The following is a 20527-nucleotide window of genomic DNA, read 5'->3' as shown; positions in this document are numbered from 1 at the left end:
ATCGTCTCCCTCCCGGTAAGACGTTCATAACGGTACCTGATCGGGAGAAGATCCTACACTGGGGTCACTCGTCTAAGCTTGCTGGCCACGCCGGTCAGAAAAAGACCCTCCCGCTTATCACCCGGCACTACTGGTGGCCTACCCTGCACAAGGACGTAATAGACTTTGTTTCTGCCTGTGTGTCCTGCGCCCGCAACAAGGTTCCGAGACACCTGCCAGCCGGTCGCCTCCTTCCTCTTCCAGTACCTGCTGCCCCCTGGCAGCATATAGCTATGGACTTCATAACAGATCTCCCTGTCTCTGCCGGTTGTACGGTCATTTGGGTGGTCGCTGACCGCTTTTCCAAAATGGCTCATTTCATTCCCCTGCCAGGCCTCCCGTCTGCACCCGAGTTGGCTAAAGACTTTATCCGCCACATCTTCCGTCTCCATGGCCTGCCCCTCCACATCGTGTCGGATCGTGGGGTCCAGTTCACCTCACGCTTCTGGAGAGCCACATGCAAGCTGCTAGACGTCACCCTGGACTTCTCCTCCGCATACCACCCACAGTCCAATGGTCAAGTGGAGCGGATCAATCAGATCCTGACCAGTTACCTCCGGCACTTCGTTAATGCCCACCATTCAGACTGGGTGGATCTCCTGCCATGGGCCGAATTCTCTTACAATAATCACGAGAGCGAATCTTCCTCCAAATCCCCGTTTTTTGCAGTCTTCGGTCAGCATCCTCGGATCCCATTTCCCGTCTCCACCTCGGTGGACAATCCGGCTGCGGAATCTCTCGTTAGCAAATTTTCCTCCATTTGGGAGAGTACCCGATCCGCACTCCTTCAGTCGTCCGAGCGGATGAAAAAACACGCTGACAAAAAACGCCTGGATCCTCCACAATTCGGTCCTAGAGATAAAGTCTGGCTCTCGTCCAAGTATGTCCGGCTCAAGATTCCTTCCTACAAGTTAGGGCCTCGGTTCATCGGCCCACTGGAAGCTATCAAACAAATCAACCCAGTGGCCTATAAATTGAAACTCCCGGCCAACTTGCGGATCCCTAACTCCTTCCATGCATCTCTCCTCAAACCTGTGGTACTTAACTCTTTTTACAAGTCTACAGGTACGCCTCCTGCTCCGGTTTCCGCTGAAAATGAGTTTGAGGTAGAGAACATTCTGGCCACCAAAAGGGTAAGAGGAAAAACCTTTTTTCTGGTAGATTGGAAGGGGTTTGGTCCTGAGGAGAGAACTTGGGAGCCCCGGGAGAACATCCATGCCCCTCTCATCCTTGATAAATATCTGTCTGGCCTAAAAAAGGGGGGGCCTAAAGGGGGGGGGGGTACTGTAGCGTCGGCGTCCCTGCCTCCTGCTAGGCAGGGACGCTGTTCCCCTCACCTCTCCACTCCGTGCCCGGCGTCCTCCTCCCGCTCTGCTGGCAGCGCGCGCTGCTTCCCGGCCACTGTGCTTAGGGCGCGCGCGCGCTCCCCCTCTCTTAAAGGGGCCGCGCGCGCCGTCCTAAGGAGTCCTCACCATATATAAGGCACCTCCTCCAAAATGGAGGTGCCCGAGCAATGTTGTTGCAAAGCCTTCACTCTGCTTCAGCCCTCAGGTTCCGTTACCAGTTACCTGCCAGTCACCTGCCAGATTCCTGCTTGATACCTGCCTGATATCCGTTTACCTGCTTGCAAGCCTGCGGTCCGACGGTCTGCCTTCCGACACCTGTCAGTCTGTCTATGGACCAGCCTGCCCGCTCACCTGGGAGCGCTCATCTGCTACCTGCCTGCTAGCCTACCTGGAGGCTCCGCCGTCACTTGCCGTGACCACCTGCCTGTCCAGAGACTCTTTCCCGCTCACCTGGGAGCGCTCACCTGCTACCTGCCTGCTAGCCTACCTGGAGGCTCTGCCGTCACTTGCCGTGACCACCTGCCTGTCCAGAGACTCTTGCCTGCTCACCTGGGAGCGCTCACCTGCTACCTGTCTGCTAGCCTACCTGGAGGCTCTCCCGTCACTTGCCGTGACCACCTGCCCGTCCAGAGACTCTTTCCCGCTCACCTGGGAGCGCTCACCTGCTACCTGCCTGCTAGCCTACCTGGAGGCTCTGCCGTGACTTGCCGTGACCACCTGCCTGTCCAAAGACTCTCGCCCGCTCACCTGGGAGCGCTCACCAGCCACCTGCCTGCTGTCCTTCTACCCAGAGACTGTCCCTGTCACTTGCCGTGAGCACCCGTCCTTCTACTCAGAGACTGTCCCTGTCACTTGCCGTGACTACCTGCCCTTCTACCCAGAGACTGTCCCTGTCACTTTCCGTGACTACCTGCCCGTCTTCCCTGGGAGCCACCCGCTTCCTTACAAGGACCGCCCCCTTGTTAGTTGCTCAGAGGTTCCGCCTCCCAGACCCGTTACAAGCACCTCTCCCTACACTGCCTGATTGTGGAGTAGACTGACGAGCACAGCAGCGCCAAGTCTGATATAGACCTGATGACGCTGTGCGGCCAGCCAATCACTATAATGCCACAACCACCATGGCTGCGGCATTACAATGAGTGGCAGGCAATCTCTCCATGTTGATTGGCGCTCTAAAGACCGCCAAACATGCAGGGAGGGGATCCGAACATCCTCCCGAGCATCTCGCAAGTACTCGGCGACCTCCGAGCATCTCGAGTACTGAGATGCTCGGGCGAGTATCGAGTACTTGCGAGTATGCTCGCTCATCACTAGTACTGAGGAAATCAACCAGCCATTTTTTAAAGCCGTTATAGTGTCCGCCATCATTTCCTCTTGTGTTGGGGCATTCCACAGTCTGACTGCTGTGACTAAAGAACCCTTTCCTATTTAGCTGCCAGAATCGCCTTTCTTCTACCCGTAATGAGTGCCCCCTGGTCCTTAGTAGGAATAAGTCATGTGCCAGTCCTTTATATTAACCAGACATATATTTCTACATATAAATGAGATCTCCTCTGAGGCGTCTTTTATCTAAGTTAAAGAAGCCCAACTTTTCCAACCTCTCATCATATGAGAGGCCTTCCATCCTTTGTAATAATCTAGTTGCCCACCTTTGAACTGACTCTAACTTCTGAATATCCTTTTTAAAATGTGGAGCCCAAAACTGGATCCTATATTCTAGATGTGGCCTCACCAGTGATTTATAAAGGAGTAACAGTACATTGGGATCACAGGATTTTATCTCTCTTTTTATACACCCTAAGATATTGTTTGCTTTTGCGGCAGCTTCTTGACATTGAATACTGCTGCTCAGCTTACTTGTAACCAGAATGCCCAAATCCTTCTCCTGTTCTGTAGTCCCGAGTATACTCCCATTTAATGTGTATGCAGCAACAGGATTACTCCGTCCTAGGTGCATTACTCTACATTTATCTACATTAAACCTCATCTGCCAAGTGTTTGCCCATTCAGTCATCTTATTCAGATCGTTTTGCAATATTGTTGTGTCAAGGTCAGATTTTAATATCCTACATAGTTTGGTGTCGTCAGCAAAGACTGACGACACCAAATTCTTCATCTGCCTGGTTTCCTTGATCTTCGCTTTGAGTTCTTTAATGGTAGGTGCAGATCTTTTCTCCCAGTGGGAGGCAATAATGCATTTGGTTGTTTTTAATATATAGAGGAGCAGCCTGGCAGGGATTACTTCCCTTACTGCTGAATGGGGCCCTGTCAGCAGCAGTACAGAGTGGGCCCCCCCCCCCTCTTGTGCTTCTGCTCACGGGGCCCCATGCTGTAACAAAGCGCCAAGGCGCTGCGCACCTCAGCGCTAAATGGCTTACCGGGGCTCCGCAGCTCCCTCATACTTCTCCTGACTTCTGGTCAGGTGACATCGTGTACACGTAAGCCCAGGGAGAATTGGGAGTGGGGGGGGGGGGATGAGCACATGGAGGATTGGGAGTGGGGGGGGTGAGCACATGGAGAATTGGGAGTGGATAGTGGGGAGAGCACATGGAGAATTGGGACTGGAGGGTAAGGAGACCAAATGGTGAATTGGGAGTAGGGGGGGGGGTGATTACAGCAAATGATGAACTGGGAGTGGGGGGTGGGGAGAGCAAAGGATGAACTGGGAGTGGGGGGTGGGGAGAGCAAATGATGAATTGAGAGTTGGGGGAGAGTAAATGATGATGAATAGAGGGTGGGGGTGGGGAGAGCACAGACATGACAATGAATTGGGGCAGAGGGTGCAGGTAAATAGAATGAATCGGGGGAGAAGTAGGTACAGAATAGGGGGCGTTGAGGATGCAGGAGTGCGACTGGTAATAAATTGGGGGAAAGTACAGGTTCTAATTAATTTATATATTTATTAGGTTGGTAAAGTGGCTATTTACAGTTAGTGGAGGCACAGGGGTGGATTACAATTTATATTTGTAATGGTGGGTTGCTTAATAACTAATTATATATTAATGGTGTGTGCATGTCTGTATTCAGATGTGTAATGTAGAAGTTGGGGAATGTGCTCTAGATAACTGTGTGTTATTTTATGCAGAGACAAGTCCTGGCTGGAAGAAGTGATGGCGGTCTACGCTGGATGAAGGAGAAAAGCGAAGATGAATGACTAAATTTAGAAATGTAATGATTTTAAGATCCGCATTTAATAAAGAAAGAGTTCGGTAGTTAGAGCAATCTGCAGGGTCTTTTCCCTTTTTGGGTGTCACCGTGATATGAGAACTTAACATGGAAGTAGGAATAGGGGAACCTGACAAAAGAATTGAAAAGTGGTAACATATATGGGATCAGAGCCTCTTCAAAAGTTTTATAATTGTAAATAATTTGTTAATTGTATTCATCAATTCCTCTTTCGTGATTATACTATTAAGTATTGTCACGTACACACTTCTCAGCACGTCACATAGTGTGCGCCTGCACGGGTTAATTTATCTCCCCTCACTCAATCCAGTACTATAGAGCGAGCATAAATCATACCCTGACGCATTCAGCACACCCCGGTTTCTTAAGCTCACACTGCCAGCACCCAAACACACGGGTTGATGTGTCCCCGAAATGTGTTACTGCCTGACAATCAAAAAAGGTCACACACTCTTAAAAGGCTGTAAGTTCTTTAGAGCGAACAAGGATCAACTAATTAAAGATTTTAAGCTTTAATATAAAAATATACAGTGCTTACAATAAATATATAAAAAGGTAACAATAAAATGACACACAAATTTTCAAAAAAAGTTATAAACTAAAAGGGGAGAAAAACAATAGAAATAGCTAAAATGTTTCCATCTGCAGTTATCCTCTGTTTTCCTGAGGGAAGGAGAAGTGAATCATAAAGCACATCAGCCTTGTAAGCAGCCCCCACATGTGAAACCTTTCTCTTTGTGTCACCCAGCTTTTTATAGTCCTGACCATAGGCTCATATTTCCAGGATGACCCAGATTGGCTCATTTAAAAGTTGTTGTTTGTGAATAAATGATGGTCTAAGCAGTGGCATTTCACATATCCTGTCTCTCCCTCCTCCCTATACGATCAATTGGAAATATTCTTCATAGTTACAACCATCTGCTAGCTCTGCAAAGCTGCCATGTTTGACACATCTTGCATGCTCCCAGGAGATGCCACCCCGTGGTCCTAAGTCCTGCAATAAGAGCAGGCAGATGCTGTCTATTGTGTAGAGACAAATATAGATGTAGCCTTAGCCAGTTGTTCTACCTTACAATTATACACTTCCTTCACAAATAGAGAGAGCTTCCATATTTACAGTTGGTAACTGACAAGAGTCAAAGGAGGTTTTGAGTCTATGAGATCTCCTCAGGTCTGCAGATAAGGTAGAGGGCAGAGAGTATAGACGGGAATAATATTCTCGGAATATATCCGCTTGTTTTTGGGGATCATAAGTAAGATGACCTTGTGTATTCTTGACAGCAAAGGGGTAAGCCTGGATCGATCTATCCTTCAGCTGGGCTCCCAAAAGGGAATGAGCCCTGTTACCGCTCTCATAATGTTTGCTTGGTATAAACTAGCATCTTTTGTACTTTCATAATAGAAAGGTCTTTCAGATACCCTTGGACGTCAACAATGTGTTTAAGTGTACTTCTGGTAGGGTGCAGGGACATTTTTTGTTCTAAGGTTTTAAGGCATGCTGAAAGTACTTCATATTGATGGTTCCTATCTCTTTTTAAATTTGAGGGCAGTGAAATACAGTTCCCTCTCATCAATGATTTATGAGCTTACTAAATGGTCGAAACCAAGGAGACTGAATCCTTATTTAAAGTAAAATAGTGCTCTAAGTGTTATTTGAGCTTATTTCTGTGGACTGGATTCTTAAGTTATTTAATCTCCAATGGCATTCCCTTCTCAGAAAGGAGACCGGAGGCAGGTTTACTAAGACTGATGCATGATCTGACCAAGATATTCAGCCAAAATCTGCAGATCAAAACCATCTAAAAGCAGGAAGATTACTAAAGAAGAAATCTATCTGCATATGTGTGGAATGAGCATGTGAATAGAACATGTATTGTCTAGCAGTTGGGTTAGAGACGCACCAGAGATCATAAAGACCACGTTTACGAATAAATTTGCAGAAAGCTTTCGTCTATCGGAGTAATGTTACAGGAGTTGAGGGATTGTTCACAGGAGCTTCTCCCTTACTTCCAAGAAAGACAAATTAAAATCACCTCCAATATATAGCATAGGGCAGATGAGGGGATATGATTTAGTCCCGTTAATTGAAGTCTCAAAAAGGGGAGCTGTCCAGAATTAGGAGCATATAATTATATATAGGAGGGATAAATGCAATCCCAACATGCATTTAGCATTCAATATGTTACATCTTCCTCTGGCTTTAATCCCCTCTGTGACCAACATCGCACCATCATGGGTAAGGATGCAATATTTGTATTATTTAGTTATGCACAGGAACTTTAGGTAAAACTACTATACAATGGCTTTATATGTCTATTATGACAACCATTTAATAGCATTGTAGATACCACCTACCTGTGCTGGCTATATTATCTACAAGGTACCCTTGTCTTTTTTTGTGGTTTGACATATATCCCATATTTGCACTATTGCTTGTGATGAATTACTGGCCACTAGGGGTTGTGGTTGTCACCCTGTCCTTTAGGTCTATGTCATTATCTGTCATTTGATTCGGTTTTTACTTAATAAAATGTATTTATATTTTGCCATATAACTCCTTTGTTTCTGATTGTGCCATGACATTTTTGGAGTGGCAACCTATATCCACATCCATACATGGGATAGAATTGAATATTTGTGGATATTGATAACTATGTACCTGATTAATCTATTGCTACTGTGTGTCTATCGTCTGATATGTTAACAGCACTTATCCTGAGATGTGCCAGAAGGAGAGGTATGACGCTTCTTTGCTTGGATCTGTTGCCAGGTTGAAGGCGGAGGGGTCAGCTTCCAATTTGGCAGTTTTTGAATTAGAATGTCCAATGCTGAACAAAACTGGTTTAAGTCAGACAGAGATTTAAGAATTACTGAACGAGCATTTCTTCTGGCTGTAAGGCTGAATGGGAACCACCATCTATATAGAATCTGATTATCTCTCAGGGTTGTTAGAGGACGAAGCAGGCGACAAAGAAAGGTCAAAGATTTGAAGGTGTGCTCCATCAAACTCAATGACACGTTGCTTCCTAGCGTGGAACATTTCTACCTTCAGTCCATAATCTGTTACACAACATATTATATCTCGAGGTTGAGAGGGAGATCCTTTCAGACAAAGAGCCCTGTGATCTCTGTCCAGTTTGATCACTCCAGTTGCTGGAGCATCCATTATTTTGTTAAAAGTAGCTTGCAGGATCTTTGGAAGATTCTCCTCAGCTGTTTGCTCAGGGAGACCTCAAATCCTGATGTGATGTCTGCAACCCCTATTATCTAGATCTTCCAAGTAGACATTTATTTTTATTTTTTTAACGAGGTGGGGACATTAGAATCTTAAACGTTTCTTGCTTCCACTCTTCTTCTGAAGGCCACAAATAGATTTTGGACCTTATTTAGAGGTCAGTATTTTTCGTCAGATTCGCGGTCCATCTTTTGATGTGAACCGCAAGTTCACATGCAAAAAAACCAAAAAACAAACTGCAACCAAAGTCCCTTTCTTCAGAGAAAGAAGTATAAATATATTTTTGGAGGTGGGTGTGGGAGGAGGGGGATTTGAGAATGAAGAATTCTGACAACCAGAGTATTTACAATAATACATTTAATTCTAAATGAAAATAAAGCTCATTTAAGAACCATAAGCTCAAAATCTATTTGGCTTTTTCTTTTATACAATCATAATCAAATTTCAGCTACAGCCACTGAGGAATCAAAAAAAAAATAAATAAAAAAAATCATACAACAGAAAGTGTCCCACTTGACGTCCATTGTATTGCAACATGTTACTTAAGTGTATGCTTATATTCCCAAAGGCTAATATCCGATATCTCAAACTCTTAGTAAATTTGTCACACTGTATGTAAAAGTTCCTATACAGCTGGTTATAATTCAATAGACAAAAAAAGAAAACAGAGCCACCCACTTTGCTACGTATACATAGGTATTAAAAATAAATACAAGGCTCTTCTTGAAATGTCAAAGGATGTAAGAAGCATCTTCGTGGTCACTGTGAAGCTGGTGAGGAAATTTCTGTCTAAAAACCAAAGTTTGGGAGTTTTGTCTACACCAGTACAGGAATTACAAAGGTGGAAAAGTTCATTGTGTTCCAAGTGTGCTACTGGTTGGTAGAAAACCATGGAAGGTACAAGGAAACAGAAGAAAGGAGCCAAGTTGCAGACGATCCAAAGTTGAGATTTTCTTAAAACATGGAAGAACAAGTGCTTAAAACAATTCAAATATAAGCCATCATTGGTGAAAATAAAAATACACCATTACCCAGAAATGGAAAAAGTAAACTGCATTCATCATCATCACCAATTATGAGCCATTGCAAAATAACAATAATGGCATTTAAAATGCCATTCCTTCTAGTCTACCTGAATTTCTGCATACATCTACAGTAACCATATAATCCAGGAATGGTGAAAACATTGCTTAGAGTGTGATTATTCTTGGTAAATCACTGCATTTAAAAAATAAAAAAAAAAAGCTTACACATTAAAATCCAGAAACACGTTGATTTTGCCAACAGTCATCATTTCTTAAGTCTGAATTAAATAAAATTTACATCAAGGTAGTAAAAAAAAAAAAGTGAAAATTACTTTTGCAGCCAATACTGCTGACAAAAAAAAATGACTGAACATGTAAGTTGCATGGAAGATTCAGGACAGGGAAAAAAAGTCCTCATTTAAAATTCAACATCAAGGGAATTTAAAATATGAAAATGCCAAATAATTAAGTGCTGAAATCAGTTTAATATGTCCTTTGATCATGATTAGCATGATAAATAAGAGGAGAGCATATAAAAAAAATAAATACATATAAAAATTAAAAAAAAAGAAAACCCTATAGAATGACTATTTTTTCATATTTTAAAACTGTGGGGATATGGTCAGGAATCGGAAATTCTAGTACCAAAATAAATTAAAAAAAGATACAGATAAGTCAAACCAGTTGCTGTTAAATTAACTGGTTTATATTAATGAAGGTGTAGCAAAAAAAATAAAATAAAAAAAATAACCAACTAATAATTTTAGTCTGGTCACAGTTTTAGAAAGGAAAAAAACACTAGAATCTATACTAAACTACATACGCAGTTCATTTAGTAATGTCCTTTAGCCACATTTATCTAAATTACAGAAAAAGTGCTTTCAATAATATCACAAGTGTTAGGCCTCGCTCCCACTTAAAATAAAATCGCATGAGTGCAGTGCAAAGAAAAAAAACAAAACAAAAAAAACTGCGTATATCGGACGGGACTCGTCAAGGAGTGCAAAGAAAAAAAAAATATTCGGACGGCATACGGACCATGTGTATGCCACCTGATTTTTACGCACACATCTCAAAAGGAAATCTGATATTTCATCAGACAAGTACAGTAAATTCACAGCCCGAACCATCCGAATAGATATAGATCGATATCCTGTAGACATATAATTTCACAAGCCCCCTACATATAATAAACATGCACCCTTTAGTGCCTTTCATGTGGCACTAAAGGGTGTTTAGCCTTATTTAACATGTTAAATAAATTTAAAAACAAAAAAAAATGGTGTGGGGCTCCCCCTCCCCCTATTTTTTGATAACCAGCAAAGGTAAAGCAGACAGGTGTAGGCTTATGCTATAAGGCTGGGAAGGTCCATGGTTATTTTACACTTCCCAACCTAAAAATACCAGCTTGCAGCCGCCCCAGAATTAGCGAATCACATGAGAAGAGCCATTTCTGGCGTTTTGCCCGGCTCTTCCCCGACTGTCCTGGTGCGGTGGCTAAACACCCTTTAGTGCCACACAAAAGGCACTAAAGGGAGCACGTTTATTATATGCAGGGGGCTTGTGACATTATTTATCTATATCTGTATATAAGATTGCTTTATTAGTTTTGTAAACTAGCTTTAAGTTACATTATAGTATGTAAAAGATTTTAAAAACGCATTGCATACAGATGCTAGTTGAGATGGGGGAGGTGGGGAATTCGCATATTCGAATGACCATGACGCTCATCCTACTTTTACTAATTTTTTTTTTATGCAGATGTGAGCGAGGCCTTAAAAAGGGACTGTCAACACAGAATGACTGTTTAAACTAAGTACCGCCGCTCAGTTCTCCACGGCGGGGCCAATAATTTAAATACACTTTTCCACCTGCTTGTTTTCCCTCTATTTCCACCTCCCCTCCCTGATAGACAGCTCTGGCTTCATAGAGTTAGACGAGGGTGGCGATAGAGGGAAAACAAAAAGATGGGAAGGTGTATATAAATGATTGGACCAGTCGTGAAGCACCGAGCGCCTGTACTTGGTTTGAACAATCATTCTGTGCTGACCGAGTTCCTTAAAACACACACACAGTTTGTGAGACCAATAGCTTAATGTAAAAAGATTTTTTTTTCCGCATAATATGCTTTTTTGTTTCAGCCAGCAGTGCTACTTAAAATGACATTTTCTGCTGTCCAAAGAATCTTAGTTAAAAGATTTATGAAGCCGGCACTGGAGTTATTCGGAAATTACAGGAATAAAGTCAGTCTGATATAAAACTATAACTTCACATCAAAAATTTTAAAAAATAGGTTTAAGAAACAAAATAAGATAAAAGGGGGAAAAAATAAAATATTCTGACGATTTATTTTATCTACAAATCTGACCGATATTGTGTATTTGGGGTTTGTATTGGTGACGGCTGGATTTCCAACCTCTGTGATGGAATGAGTGGTGCTACAAAAAGTCTGTGTGTTGGAACGGAGAGTGGAATTTCCTCCGTTTCTGTTTTTACAGTGGTGGGAACATCCTCCGGAGGTGTCACATCAGAGCTGTGGTCCTCATTGACTGGTTGTGTTTCTTCTTTGTTGGAGCTATACTGCTTCAATCGTATGTGCCAGGCCAAGCTGCACACCGCTGACACAGTCTTAAATTGGTGAATGACATTACGAGGGATGAAATAGATGTCATTGTCACACAATTGGATCCGAGCATACCGGATGCCCTCTCGACGCATCTGATTGAGTTTTGCTTCATCGACCCACTGGACGCACTAAAAGTTAAAAAGAATATACATTCAAGATCTACACCAAAAGCCAAAATCAAAATACCTTTTATACGATAAACACAGAAAAAAAACAAAACAAAGCAGAATTTATCCAATATCATCATGTCTTTGGACAGTATAGTCCAGCCAATTAATCCCTTTACAAATAAAGCATCAAATGTGGGATTACAAGTCTTCTAAACAAGTTTCATAAAAATCTCATGCACATGCTGAAGATAGAAATCCACTCCATTTGGCTATTGTAGCAGACTTCTAAATATATCCGGAGAAAGTCACTGATCGATAAAAGACCCACTCTTCACACCATAGACATTAGCATGCATGCTAAGGTGCTACTCTGGGGGGGGGGGGGGGGGATTATAATGCATTTACAGCAATATCAAAAAACTATAAAGGCTCATAGTATATTACTGTTTTCAATTGGCACTTTATGTGGCATTTAGAACTCATCACTGATGCCAATGCTGCTCCCGAGTGCTCCCCTTCCCTTCTGAACCACCAAACCACAGACAAGGGGACAAAGTTTACTACTTGTTAAATATACAAGCCAGCCTCAACAAAGCTTCTTTCTCTACCGTCATAGATCAGGGGCATAGCTTGCTTGGTGCTTTTATGCAAGCCACACCACCCACAACAGTCTTCCACCTAATCTGTCCCTGTTTATTTGTAAGGTCATGTCTTTATCTGCTCTGTCCCCTACGCACAATGTTACCTGCCAGCGCCTGCAAGATATTCCCTTTAAAAGTGTTTTAGGGCTCAAATAAAATATCTGTAATCATTCTACGTGCCTGCAGCTTGCATAATATGCAATATGCACACTGTAAGGATTCCTCTCTATTTCCAGCTTCAGATGGTGGTCGCGTGACTGCACATACACGACTTGCAAGCTTGTGATCACATACAGACTAGCAACTTTTTCTGCTTAACGCAATGTTTTATTGGGAGAAGCAGATTAGAAAATAGTTGGCACATCTCTGCAAACATACAAATCACATACGTGATGGCCACTTGGAAAGAGTGTGGAATCCTTACAGTGGGCATATTGCACACTGGTAGGATTCGGCAAGCTGCAGTCAGTCACTACAGAAATTTATGTTGAGCCAAGAAAACACCTTTAAAATGTGATATTTTGCGTATCTGAATCCATGTACTACATATGAAATGGCTAGACAAGGCTTGCTCAAACTTGAAGTGGTCAGCTGATAACCAAGACAGCTTCTGTTTAAAAAAGCGTGGAATGGTAGAATTTTGCCAAACCACATTGGTACTTAATTGTAAAAATTAGCAAGGGAAAAAAGAATGGTTTCAATAAATTACCTGGGAGACAGGAGGCTCATGGAGATCTATTTGTAACCTCTGCACAACATGGGAAAAATCCTCTGCGTGGAAGCAGATCACGTCTTTGGTTATGCGAGGCTGATCACTCCTAAGAATAGGACAATGAGAAATTAAGAATTTTTTAAAGTCATATAAGGGTCATTATTTGGAACCAGAAACCTTATTCTTATTATATTATTTTCAGAAATATAGTCCCTATTGTATAAAAACGGACAGTTTTTTCCCCTGCATTTTTTCTTCTTCTTATGAATAAGGGCATACCATTCTCCAAACTGCACAGCCTTCAAAACCCCTACAGCAGCCGTACTCTCCCAGTCAAAACCTTGACCAACATGATCAGCATGTGCTCTTGTCCGGTCCTCAAAAAGGACTTCTCTAGGCTCACTGGTCCGCGGCAAGTACTGCAAATTCTTTATTTCATTCATAGACCTGCAATTAAAAATAGTGTAAAATCACATTTATAAAGACCATAACAAAGTAAAATCGTACTACAAATTGTTTAACTACAGGCCACAATTCTAGAAAGTTAATAAATCCATTACAAAGTTCCTACAAATAATTATATAGTGAAAGCTGAAGTTCACATTATTTCTTGATAAATAAAAATAAAGTAACAAACTGTATATATTTAGGGATCTCTTGATCTGTTTAAATATATGTAGAAATTCAGTGTCAGCACTTTCTGTACAGCAACTAGAAAAAAATATGAATATTAAGCTAAAAGTAAAGATAGAGCTAACTTATTTATGGAACAATTAATAGTCAATCTGTACCAGAGCTTCCATAAATCTTCACTTATACCCTCCATTACCTTCTCCGCTTGAATGGGGATTTTGGCATGTCGGCTGTAGGGATCATTTGTTCTCCTGGTCTCACCCACATGATTGGGCCGTCATCACTTTGTGATCTGCACTGTAGTTTAAGTGTAGACATTGTTCCCCAAGGTAAAGTCATCTGCAGAAACATTGTTAAAAGGGAGGGACGGAATATAAAAAAAGGAAATAAAGTGATAAGGTTTGTTTGAAGAGGACAGATGAATAATAAAAAAACAAACAAAAACCAAACAGTGAATGCAAGAGATAATTAAGCAGAGGATGTTTACAAAGGTCTTCTTGATATTCAGGATCTATGGTGGGCAAATGATGGGTGTGCACAAGTGGAGTAGGCTCAGAAGCAGAGCCAATTCCATGCAACTGGAGACTGTCACTATGGTTAAAGCTGCAGGAGGCCCTGGGCTGCCAAGACATCCCCTAAAGGGCTATCCCCACAATCACATTTTTTTTTTTTTACAAAACACAGTAAATGCATACTTACTGTTAACATACATAAACAGACCAAGCCAAAAATAAAGTTTGTTTCAGGTATTTTGAACCTTTTTAATCTCTATCTGCCCGCAGTCTATGCAGCCTTACATAGCTAAATTGGCAATCATATTCTTTCTTTGCTAAAACTACATTCCCAGCAGCACACCACTTCTCTCGAGTGCTGCAGACCACTCCCTCTCCGGTGTGCTCTTGACTAACCCTACTCGGAGTAATCATGAAGCTAATCCAAATGTAGAATTCGTCATATGCTTCTGTACAGTACCATGCCTGGCCAATGTCATCTTCTGCCATCTACTTCAGATGAGCTGGCTGAGTGGTTTTACATCATAGATGGTTTATAGCAGAGCTCAACTCTCCTGAGCAACAGAGCATACACTGTTCAGGGAGCAAACAGCTCACACACAATCTGAACTGTATTTGTTGCTTGCTGCTGACAGATAAGTGACGTGAAACTATAAATGCAGCGCTGTTAATGCATACTACAAAGGATTATCTTCAGCCATATGCACCAACAAAGCAGCATTCACAGTGTCTCATCAATGATTAGTCAGCAGCAAGCTACAAATACAACTATGTTCTGCCTAGCTTTTACAAGAACCATTGTGGAGAAGTGCAGGAGAATGGAGCTCTGCCAGAAACCAACTAACAATTCTATAAAACCACAGATGTGGTTTTACAGATGTAAGAGGTGAAAGTAAAACAGAGCTATGCTGGCAAGGAGCCATCTGAGATACCAGAAGTACTAATACAGCAACTGGAGGGGCATCATTTGGGGATGACATTGGCAAAACAGGAAAGTTTTAAAAAGGAGTTATAATGTACACTTATTTTGTACCAATTGTGACAGTCACTGGTTTTACATGTGAGGGGAGGTATGTGTCACTCAGGATGCTCTCCTGTGTGAACCAAGACCTACTTTATTTCTGCCAGCATGTTATATGCTGGTGAGTTTATTCTGTTAAAGGGTGTGCGGTTTTATGGGAATGGCAAAGAGGGTGGGGCGCCATTCCCCCTACCTCCCCTCAGGGTGTGGCCGAGCAATGTGTAAAAGCTCAGTCCTTTTTTTTTTCCTCTAGAGTGTGGTCAGGAGAGTGAAGTCTCCAGACAGTGTTGTGGAAGCCGCAGAGCATTTTACAAGGACTTTGCCTGAGCAGTTGTGCTACCGAGAGCGGGCGGAACCCGCTCACCTATGGACTGAGCTATATTTTGTTTTCCCGTTTAACCCAGAAGGGTCTTGTTTATTTTTCCTGTGGAACCCTGCATGAGTTTATGCCAAATAATAAACCAGCAGAAAGGCAACCTGAGAACTTGTGTCCTGAGACTGCCTCCGGGAGAGCTGAGCGAGTCGTCTTGACACACACACACACACACACACACACACACACACTTTAAACCCAACCCCTAGACCCTTCAATCTCAGGATGCTGATGTATTGTCATGACAACCAGGGAACGTTTCCATGAAGCCCTTTCATAGGCAATGTAAAATGACAATGTACTGCAACATAAAAATCATAGACACAAGTGGCATTTATCACATATGGTTAAAGCAATAAAAAAAAGGAAAAGAAAACCCACTTCTTAAAATGGAATTGGAAAGTGCTTGACAACTTGGTCACACTATATAAATCCATGCAACCGGCATGGATTTATATATAGTGTAACCGTAAAAGAATGGTAAAAAAATAAATATTATACTTACCTTCTGCTGGCCCATCACATGACTAAATGACGTCATGGCAGGTCCTTTTTAGACCATCGCGAGCTGCCGGAGAGCCAGGACGCATCGCTAAGGACACCGGGGGTCTCCAAACCCAGGTACCATCCGCACATTGAAACGCATGGTATCCGCATCTGCAGATGCAGTGATGCGGATGTCATGCAAGTCCATGGCGGCGAAAACGCCGCAATTCCGCAAAATTATTGGTAGTGATTTTTCCGCAAAGATAATAATCAGCGGAAATTTCCGCAGCATGTGCACAGCACATGCAGATTATCATTGGGAAACATGGCAGGCCTTCTACCATGCGTTTAAGCGTTTCTGCAGCAGAATTGCCGCTGCGGAAACGCTTAAAAAAAAACGCATAGTGGGCACACAGCCTAACACCAATAAAATTTGCAGCTAACCCGGCAAGAAAACCCCCCACAAAAGCTCACCTGAATAAAAATATGTCAAAATATGGTGACCTAAAGAAATAAAAGGTTTCATTTTTTGAAAGCAGTAAAACAAATATAAATTTGGCATCTTCATACTGGTGCTAGCTTTCAAAGTAAAGCTAGCACAACGCATATGTGGCACCCCTGAGGGTTCGGTCGCCACAGAGGTATTGCATCTCACCCAGAGGTGTGGTATCTCACTCTCAGGTAAGGAAGGAGTATGGCTCAGGACCCTAACACTACATCCACTACACCACATTTCCAGGGGACAGGCCAACAATGCTCCTACGGGAGACCATCTCCAGTAGGTAGGGGGAAGGGGGGGGTCAGGCCAGAAGAAGGGAACCGGATCCCTCAACCAGCAGAGGCTACAGGGCTCAACTGGTAACCAGAGGCTGCAGCACTTCAAGTACAGCAATCCGTCCACACCAGCCACCAGGAAGGTAGCCACATAGGGCCAGGGGACGGAACACACGTCGCCCGCCAAGGCCCGAGGACACTGGACAGAGGTGCCGCTAGGTGTGAGGTACAAGGAGAGAGGCAAGAGAGGACACACTGAAGGTGGTCCTGTTAAATGCTCCAGAGATACCCGAGGGTCGACCGAGCCCCTTACTGCGTGAGCACAGGACGCCGTGGGCTCTTACACTGACACTGTAAATGGAACTGCTTAACCGTGAGTAAAAGATCTGGGACTGCATCATCTGGACTCTGATTCTTCTTACACCGCGACACCCTGCACTATCACCACCATCATCCACTCACGCTGCCCTGAAGCTCCACTCTTCCTGTGGGAAGTTACACTACCTTGCTGCGCATATCACCGGCTTCAGTGGACTGCTCCGCAGCGGCGGTTACCAATAACCGCAATCCACAGGTGGCGTAGTTGGACATTAACATTTCTACACATAGACTACCCTGGTTTGACCACCCTGGGTCACGGACAGGGTCGCCGCCACGGTGACTACAACCCCCAGCCTCTACAAGGCCCGGCTCCGGGTACCCCCCACGGCCGAGGGGGCGCGTCACAATTTTTACAGCATAGTAAGGCCAAATGCCCAAGATGCAGAAATGCTGATTTTTTCTGCACCTCCCTGGCAGGAAAAAACACATGCGGATTTTACATGTGTTTTTTCAAGCGCTTTTCCAAGCAATTTTAGAAATTTGGAAAAGTACTTGACAACTTGGTCACACTATATAAATCTAAGCAACCGGCATGGATTTACACTGTGTTCCAAATTATTATGCAAAAAGTGTTTTGGAGTGATAAGGCAAAAATTTTTTTTGTTTGCGAGTTAATAACCCTCCGTCACATACAATGTGACTGTCAGGCGCAGGCTAGAAAAATACCTATAATATCTAATGTTTGCAATTTCAGTGCTCTAAAAGTGATCAGTGACCTTCATAGGGAAGTAATAAAAGACTACACATAATCAAATGCAAAAAAAACCCATTTACTTAACATAAAACTAATAACTCTGAAATACAAACATTTCAAAACTCCCGCCAAATAAAAGAGATGTGCCTGTCAGGCCTATTGTATGTGACGGAGGGTTAAACTCATTGATTGTGATGTGTGTCAGGGCTCTTTATATCACTGTAAGCAGTTGCAGACACCTGTGCTAGATAGTTTGGCAGGTGTGTCCAATGAAAGGCAAGACTACTTAAGAAGGCTGTCCCACATTATTAAGCAGCCTACATTTTCTGCCAAAATGGGAAAGAAAAAGGATGTGTCGGCTGCTGAGAAGCAACAAATTGTGGAGTGTTTAGGTCAAGGCATGACTACAATCAACATTGCCAAGACACTTCATCCTGATCATCGCACAATCAAGAAGTATGTAGCTGATTCACAGTACACACGTGTGCGTGCTGATAAGGGAAAATTGAGGACTCTTTCCTACAGGCAATTACGTCAGGTTAAAAGAGCAGCGGCAAAAAAACCTTGTCATAGCAGCAGACAAGTTTTTGAAGCTGCTGGTGCCTCCAACGTCCCCCGAACAACAAGATGCAGGGTCCTTCAGAGGTTTGCAGCTGTGCGTAAGCCATCCTGTCGACCTCCTCTATCCACTGCACACAAGCAGAAATGGCTCCAGTGGGCCAAACAATACATGAAGACTGATTTCAAAACTGTTTTGGTCACCGATGAGTACCGTGCAACGCTCGATGGTCCAGATGGATGGAGTGGAGGATGGCTGGTTGATGGACACCCCATGCAAACACGGCTACGGCGCCAACAAGGAGGAGGTGGAGTAATGTTTTGGGCTGGAATCATGGGGAGAGAGATTGTCGGCCCCTTTAGGATCCCTGAAGGGGTAAAGATGAACTCCATAGTGTATGTGGAGTTTCTCAAACAGCACTTCCTGCCATGGTTCAAGAAGAAGAACCGTGTATTCCGCAGCAAGATCATTTTCATGCATGATAATGCACCGTCTCATGCTGCACATAACACATCTGCATCTCTGGCTGATATGGGCATAAAATGGGACAAAATTATGGTGTGGCCCCCATGCTCCCCTGACCTCAAGCCCATTGAGAACCTCTGGAGCATCATCAAAAGAGTGTCTATGATGGCGGGAGGCAGTTCACATCTAAGCAACAGCTCTGGGAGGGTATTCCGTCCTCATGCAAAACAATTAAAGCAGAAACCATCCAAAACCTGACAAATTCAATGGACGAGAGAGTTCAGAAGCTCCTTTCGAACAAGGGGTCCTATGTGAAAATGTAACATCACCTAGAACCTAGAATAAAGTTTTGAGTTGAAAACTGTTTGATTTCAGTTTCTAATAACCTGCTAATGCTTATAATTTCAAAAATGACCATTTTTTTGTTCTTTATTAAAATGAAAAGGTTGAAAACTCTGCTGTGGATAATAATTTGGAACATGCATTTTGAGTGCAGTTTGAGTTTTTTTATTTTTTAAAAAATATACTGTTATCATAGGCAGTTTGTACAAAAACCTTTCAATTGTACTCAGTTATTTGACTGGAAAATTACAATGACTGCAATTCATATAGGTAATTTGGGAAAATCTGAGAAAATATTATTTGCATAATAATTTGGAGCACAGTATATAGTGTGACCAACTTAATAGTTTAAAAAAAGAATAAAAATGGTAAAAAAAAATAATAAAAAAAAAAAAACATTATACTCACCTTCAGATGGCCCCTGGTCTCCTCTCCGGTGCCTTGGGCGGCTCGTGGTGGTGTAAAAGGACCTTCCATGACGTCATTTAGTCATGTGACAGGTCACGTGACCGCCAACGTCAGCAGTCGCGTGACCTGTCACATGACTAAATGACGTCATGGAAGGTCCTTTTACACCATCGTGAGCCACCGGGGAGCCAGGACGCACCGGAGAGAAGACCGCGGGCCATCAGAAGGGGAGTATAATTATATATTATACTATGGTACTCTGGTCTGGATGAGAGTCTCCTCTTCTCCAAACCTGGGTACCATCCGCACTTTGATTCGCTTAATATCCGCATGTGCACATGTAGTCATGCAGATATTAAGCGATTCAATGGAAGTTAATGGCGGCAATTACACCGCTTTTCTGCAAAAATAATGGACATGCTGCAGATTTTTCCGCAATGATAATCCGCAGCAAGTGCGGATTATCATTGGGGACCATGGGGCAAGTATTATCAAGCGTTTTTTTTTTTTTAAGCGTTTTCGCATTTAAAAACTAAAAAACTTATCCCACTCAAAAAACAAAACAAACGACAAAAAAAAAAAAAAAATATCCTACACACAACTAAGGTGGAAAGGAGTTAATGAGCTATAACAATACTAATGAATCAATTACATGTTAAAAAAATGAATAATTTTAAAATAAGCTAGCAGAGTTTATTTCAAACAAACCTTCAAAAAAGGTGATTCTTCCAACATGTCCAGGAATTCGGGAAAAAAGTCTCCAACCTCTTCATCGACTGCTCCCACCAAGCTGATCTGCCTCATGGGACCAGCTCTATATGTGCCACAACAATATGTCCTACTGACCTACAATGAACCAGGGGCACAGAATAATGAATTAATAATCAATGTACAAAATTAATGATAGATTAATGGTAGACGAGTCATCTGCAAAAGTAAGTTGACGCATTGGTCATTGT

General features: G+C 42.8%; 1 protein-coding gene across 1 annotated transcript in view; it reads right to left on the bottom strand.

The window, feature by feature from the left end:
• Nucleotides 1-5067: 5067 nt before the first annotated feature.
• Nucleotides 5068-20527, bottom strand: part of RSBN1 (round spermatid basic protein 1) — a 34859-nt gene continuing 19399 nt past the window's right edge. The window contains exons 3-7 of the mRNA XM_073667165.1: nucleotides 20277-20414; nucleotides 13750-13892; nucleotides 13200-13367; nucleotides 12918-13026; nucleotides 5068-11585 (exon numbers count right to left, since the gene is read on the bottom strand). Of these exons, the coding sequence (XP_073523266.1) occupies nucleotides 11187-11585; nucleotides 12918-13026; nucleotides 13200-13367; nucleotides 13750-13892; nucleotides 20277-20414 (957 nt within the window). The 3' untranslated portion in view covers nucleotides 5068-11186. The remainder of the gene's footprint in view (nucleotides 11586-12917; nucleotides 13027-13199; nucleotides 13368-13749; nucleotides 13893-20276; nucleotides 20415-20527) is intronic.

The sequence above is a fragment of the Phyllobates terribilis genome, unplaced genomic scaffold (assembly GCF_046119375.1).
Source record: "Phyllobates terribilis strain yellow unplaced genomic scaffold, ASM4611937v1 Scaffold_2__4_contigs__length_985480577, whole genome shotgun sequence".
NCBI lineage: Eukaryota > Metazoa > Chordata > Amphibia > Anura > Dendrobatidae > Phyllobates > Phyllobates terribilis.
The sequence above is the reverse complement of the archived record's forward strand: the minus strand, read 5'-3'. Positions and strand labels throughout refer to the sequence as shown.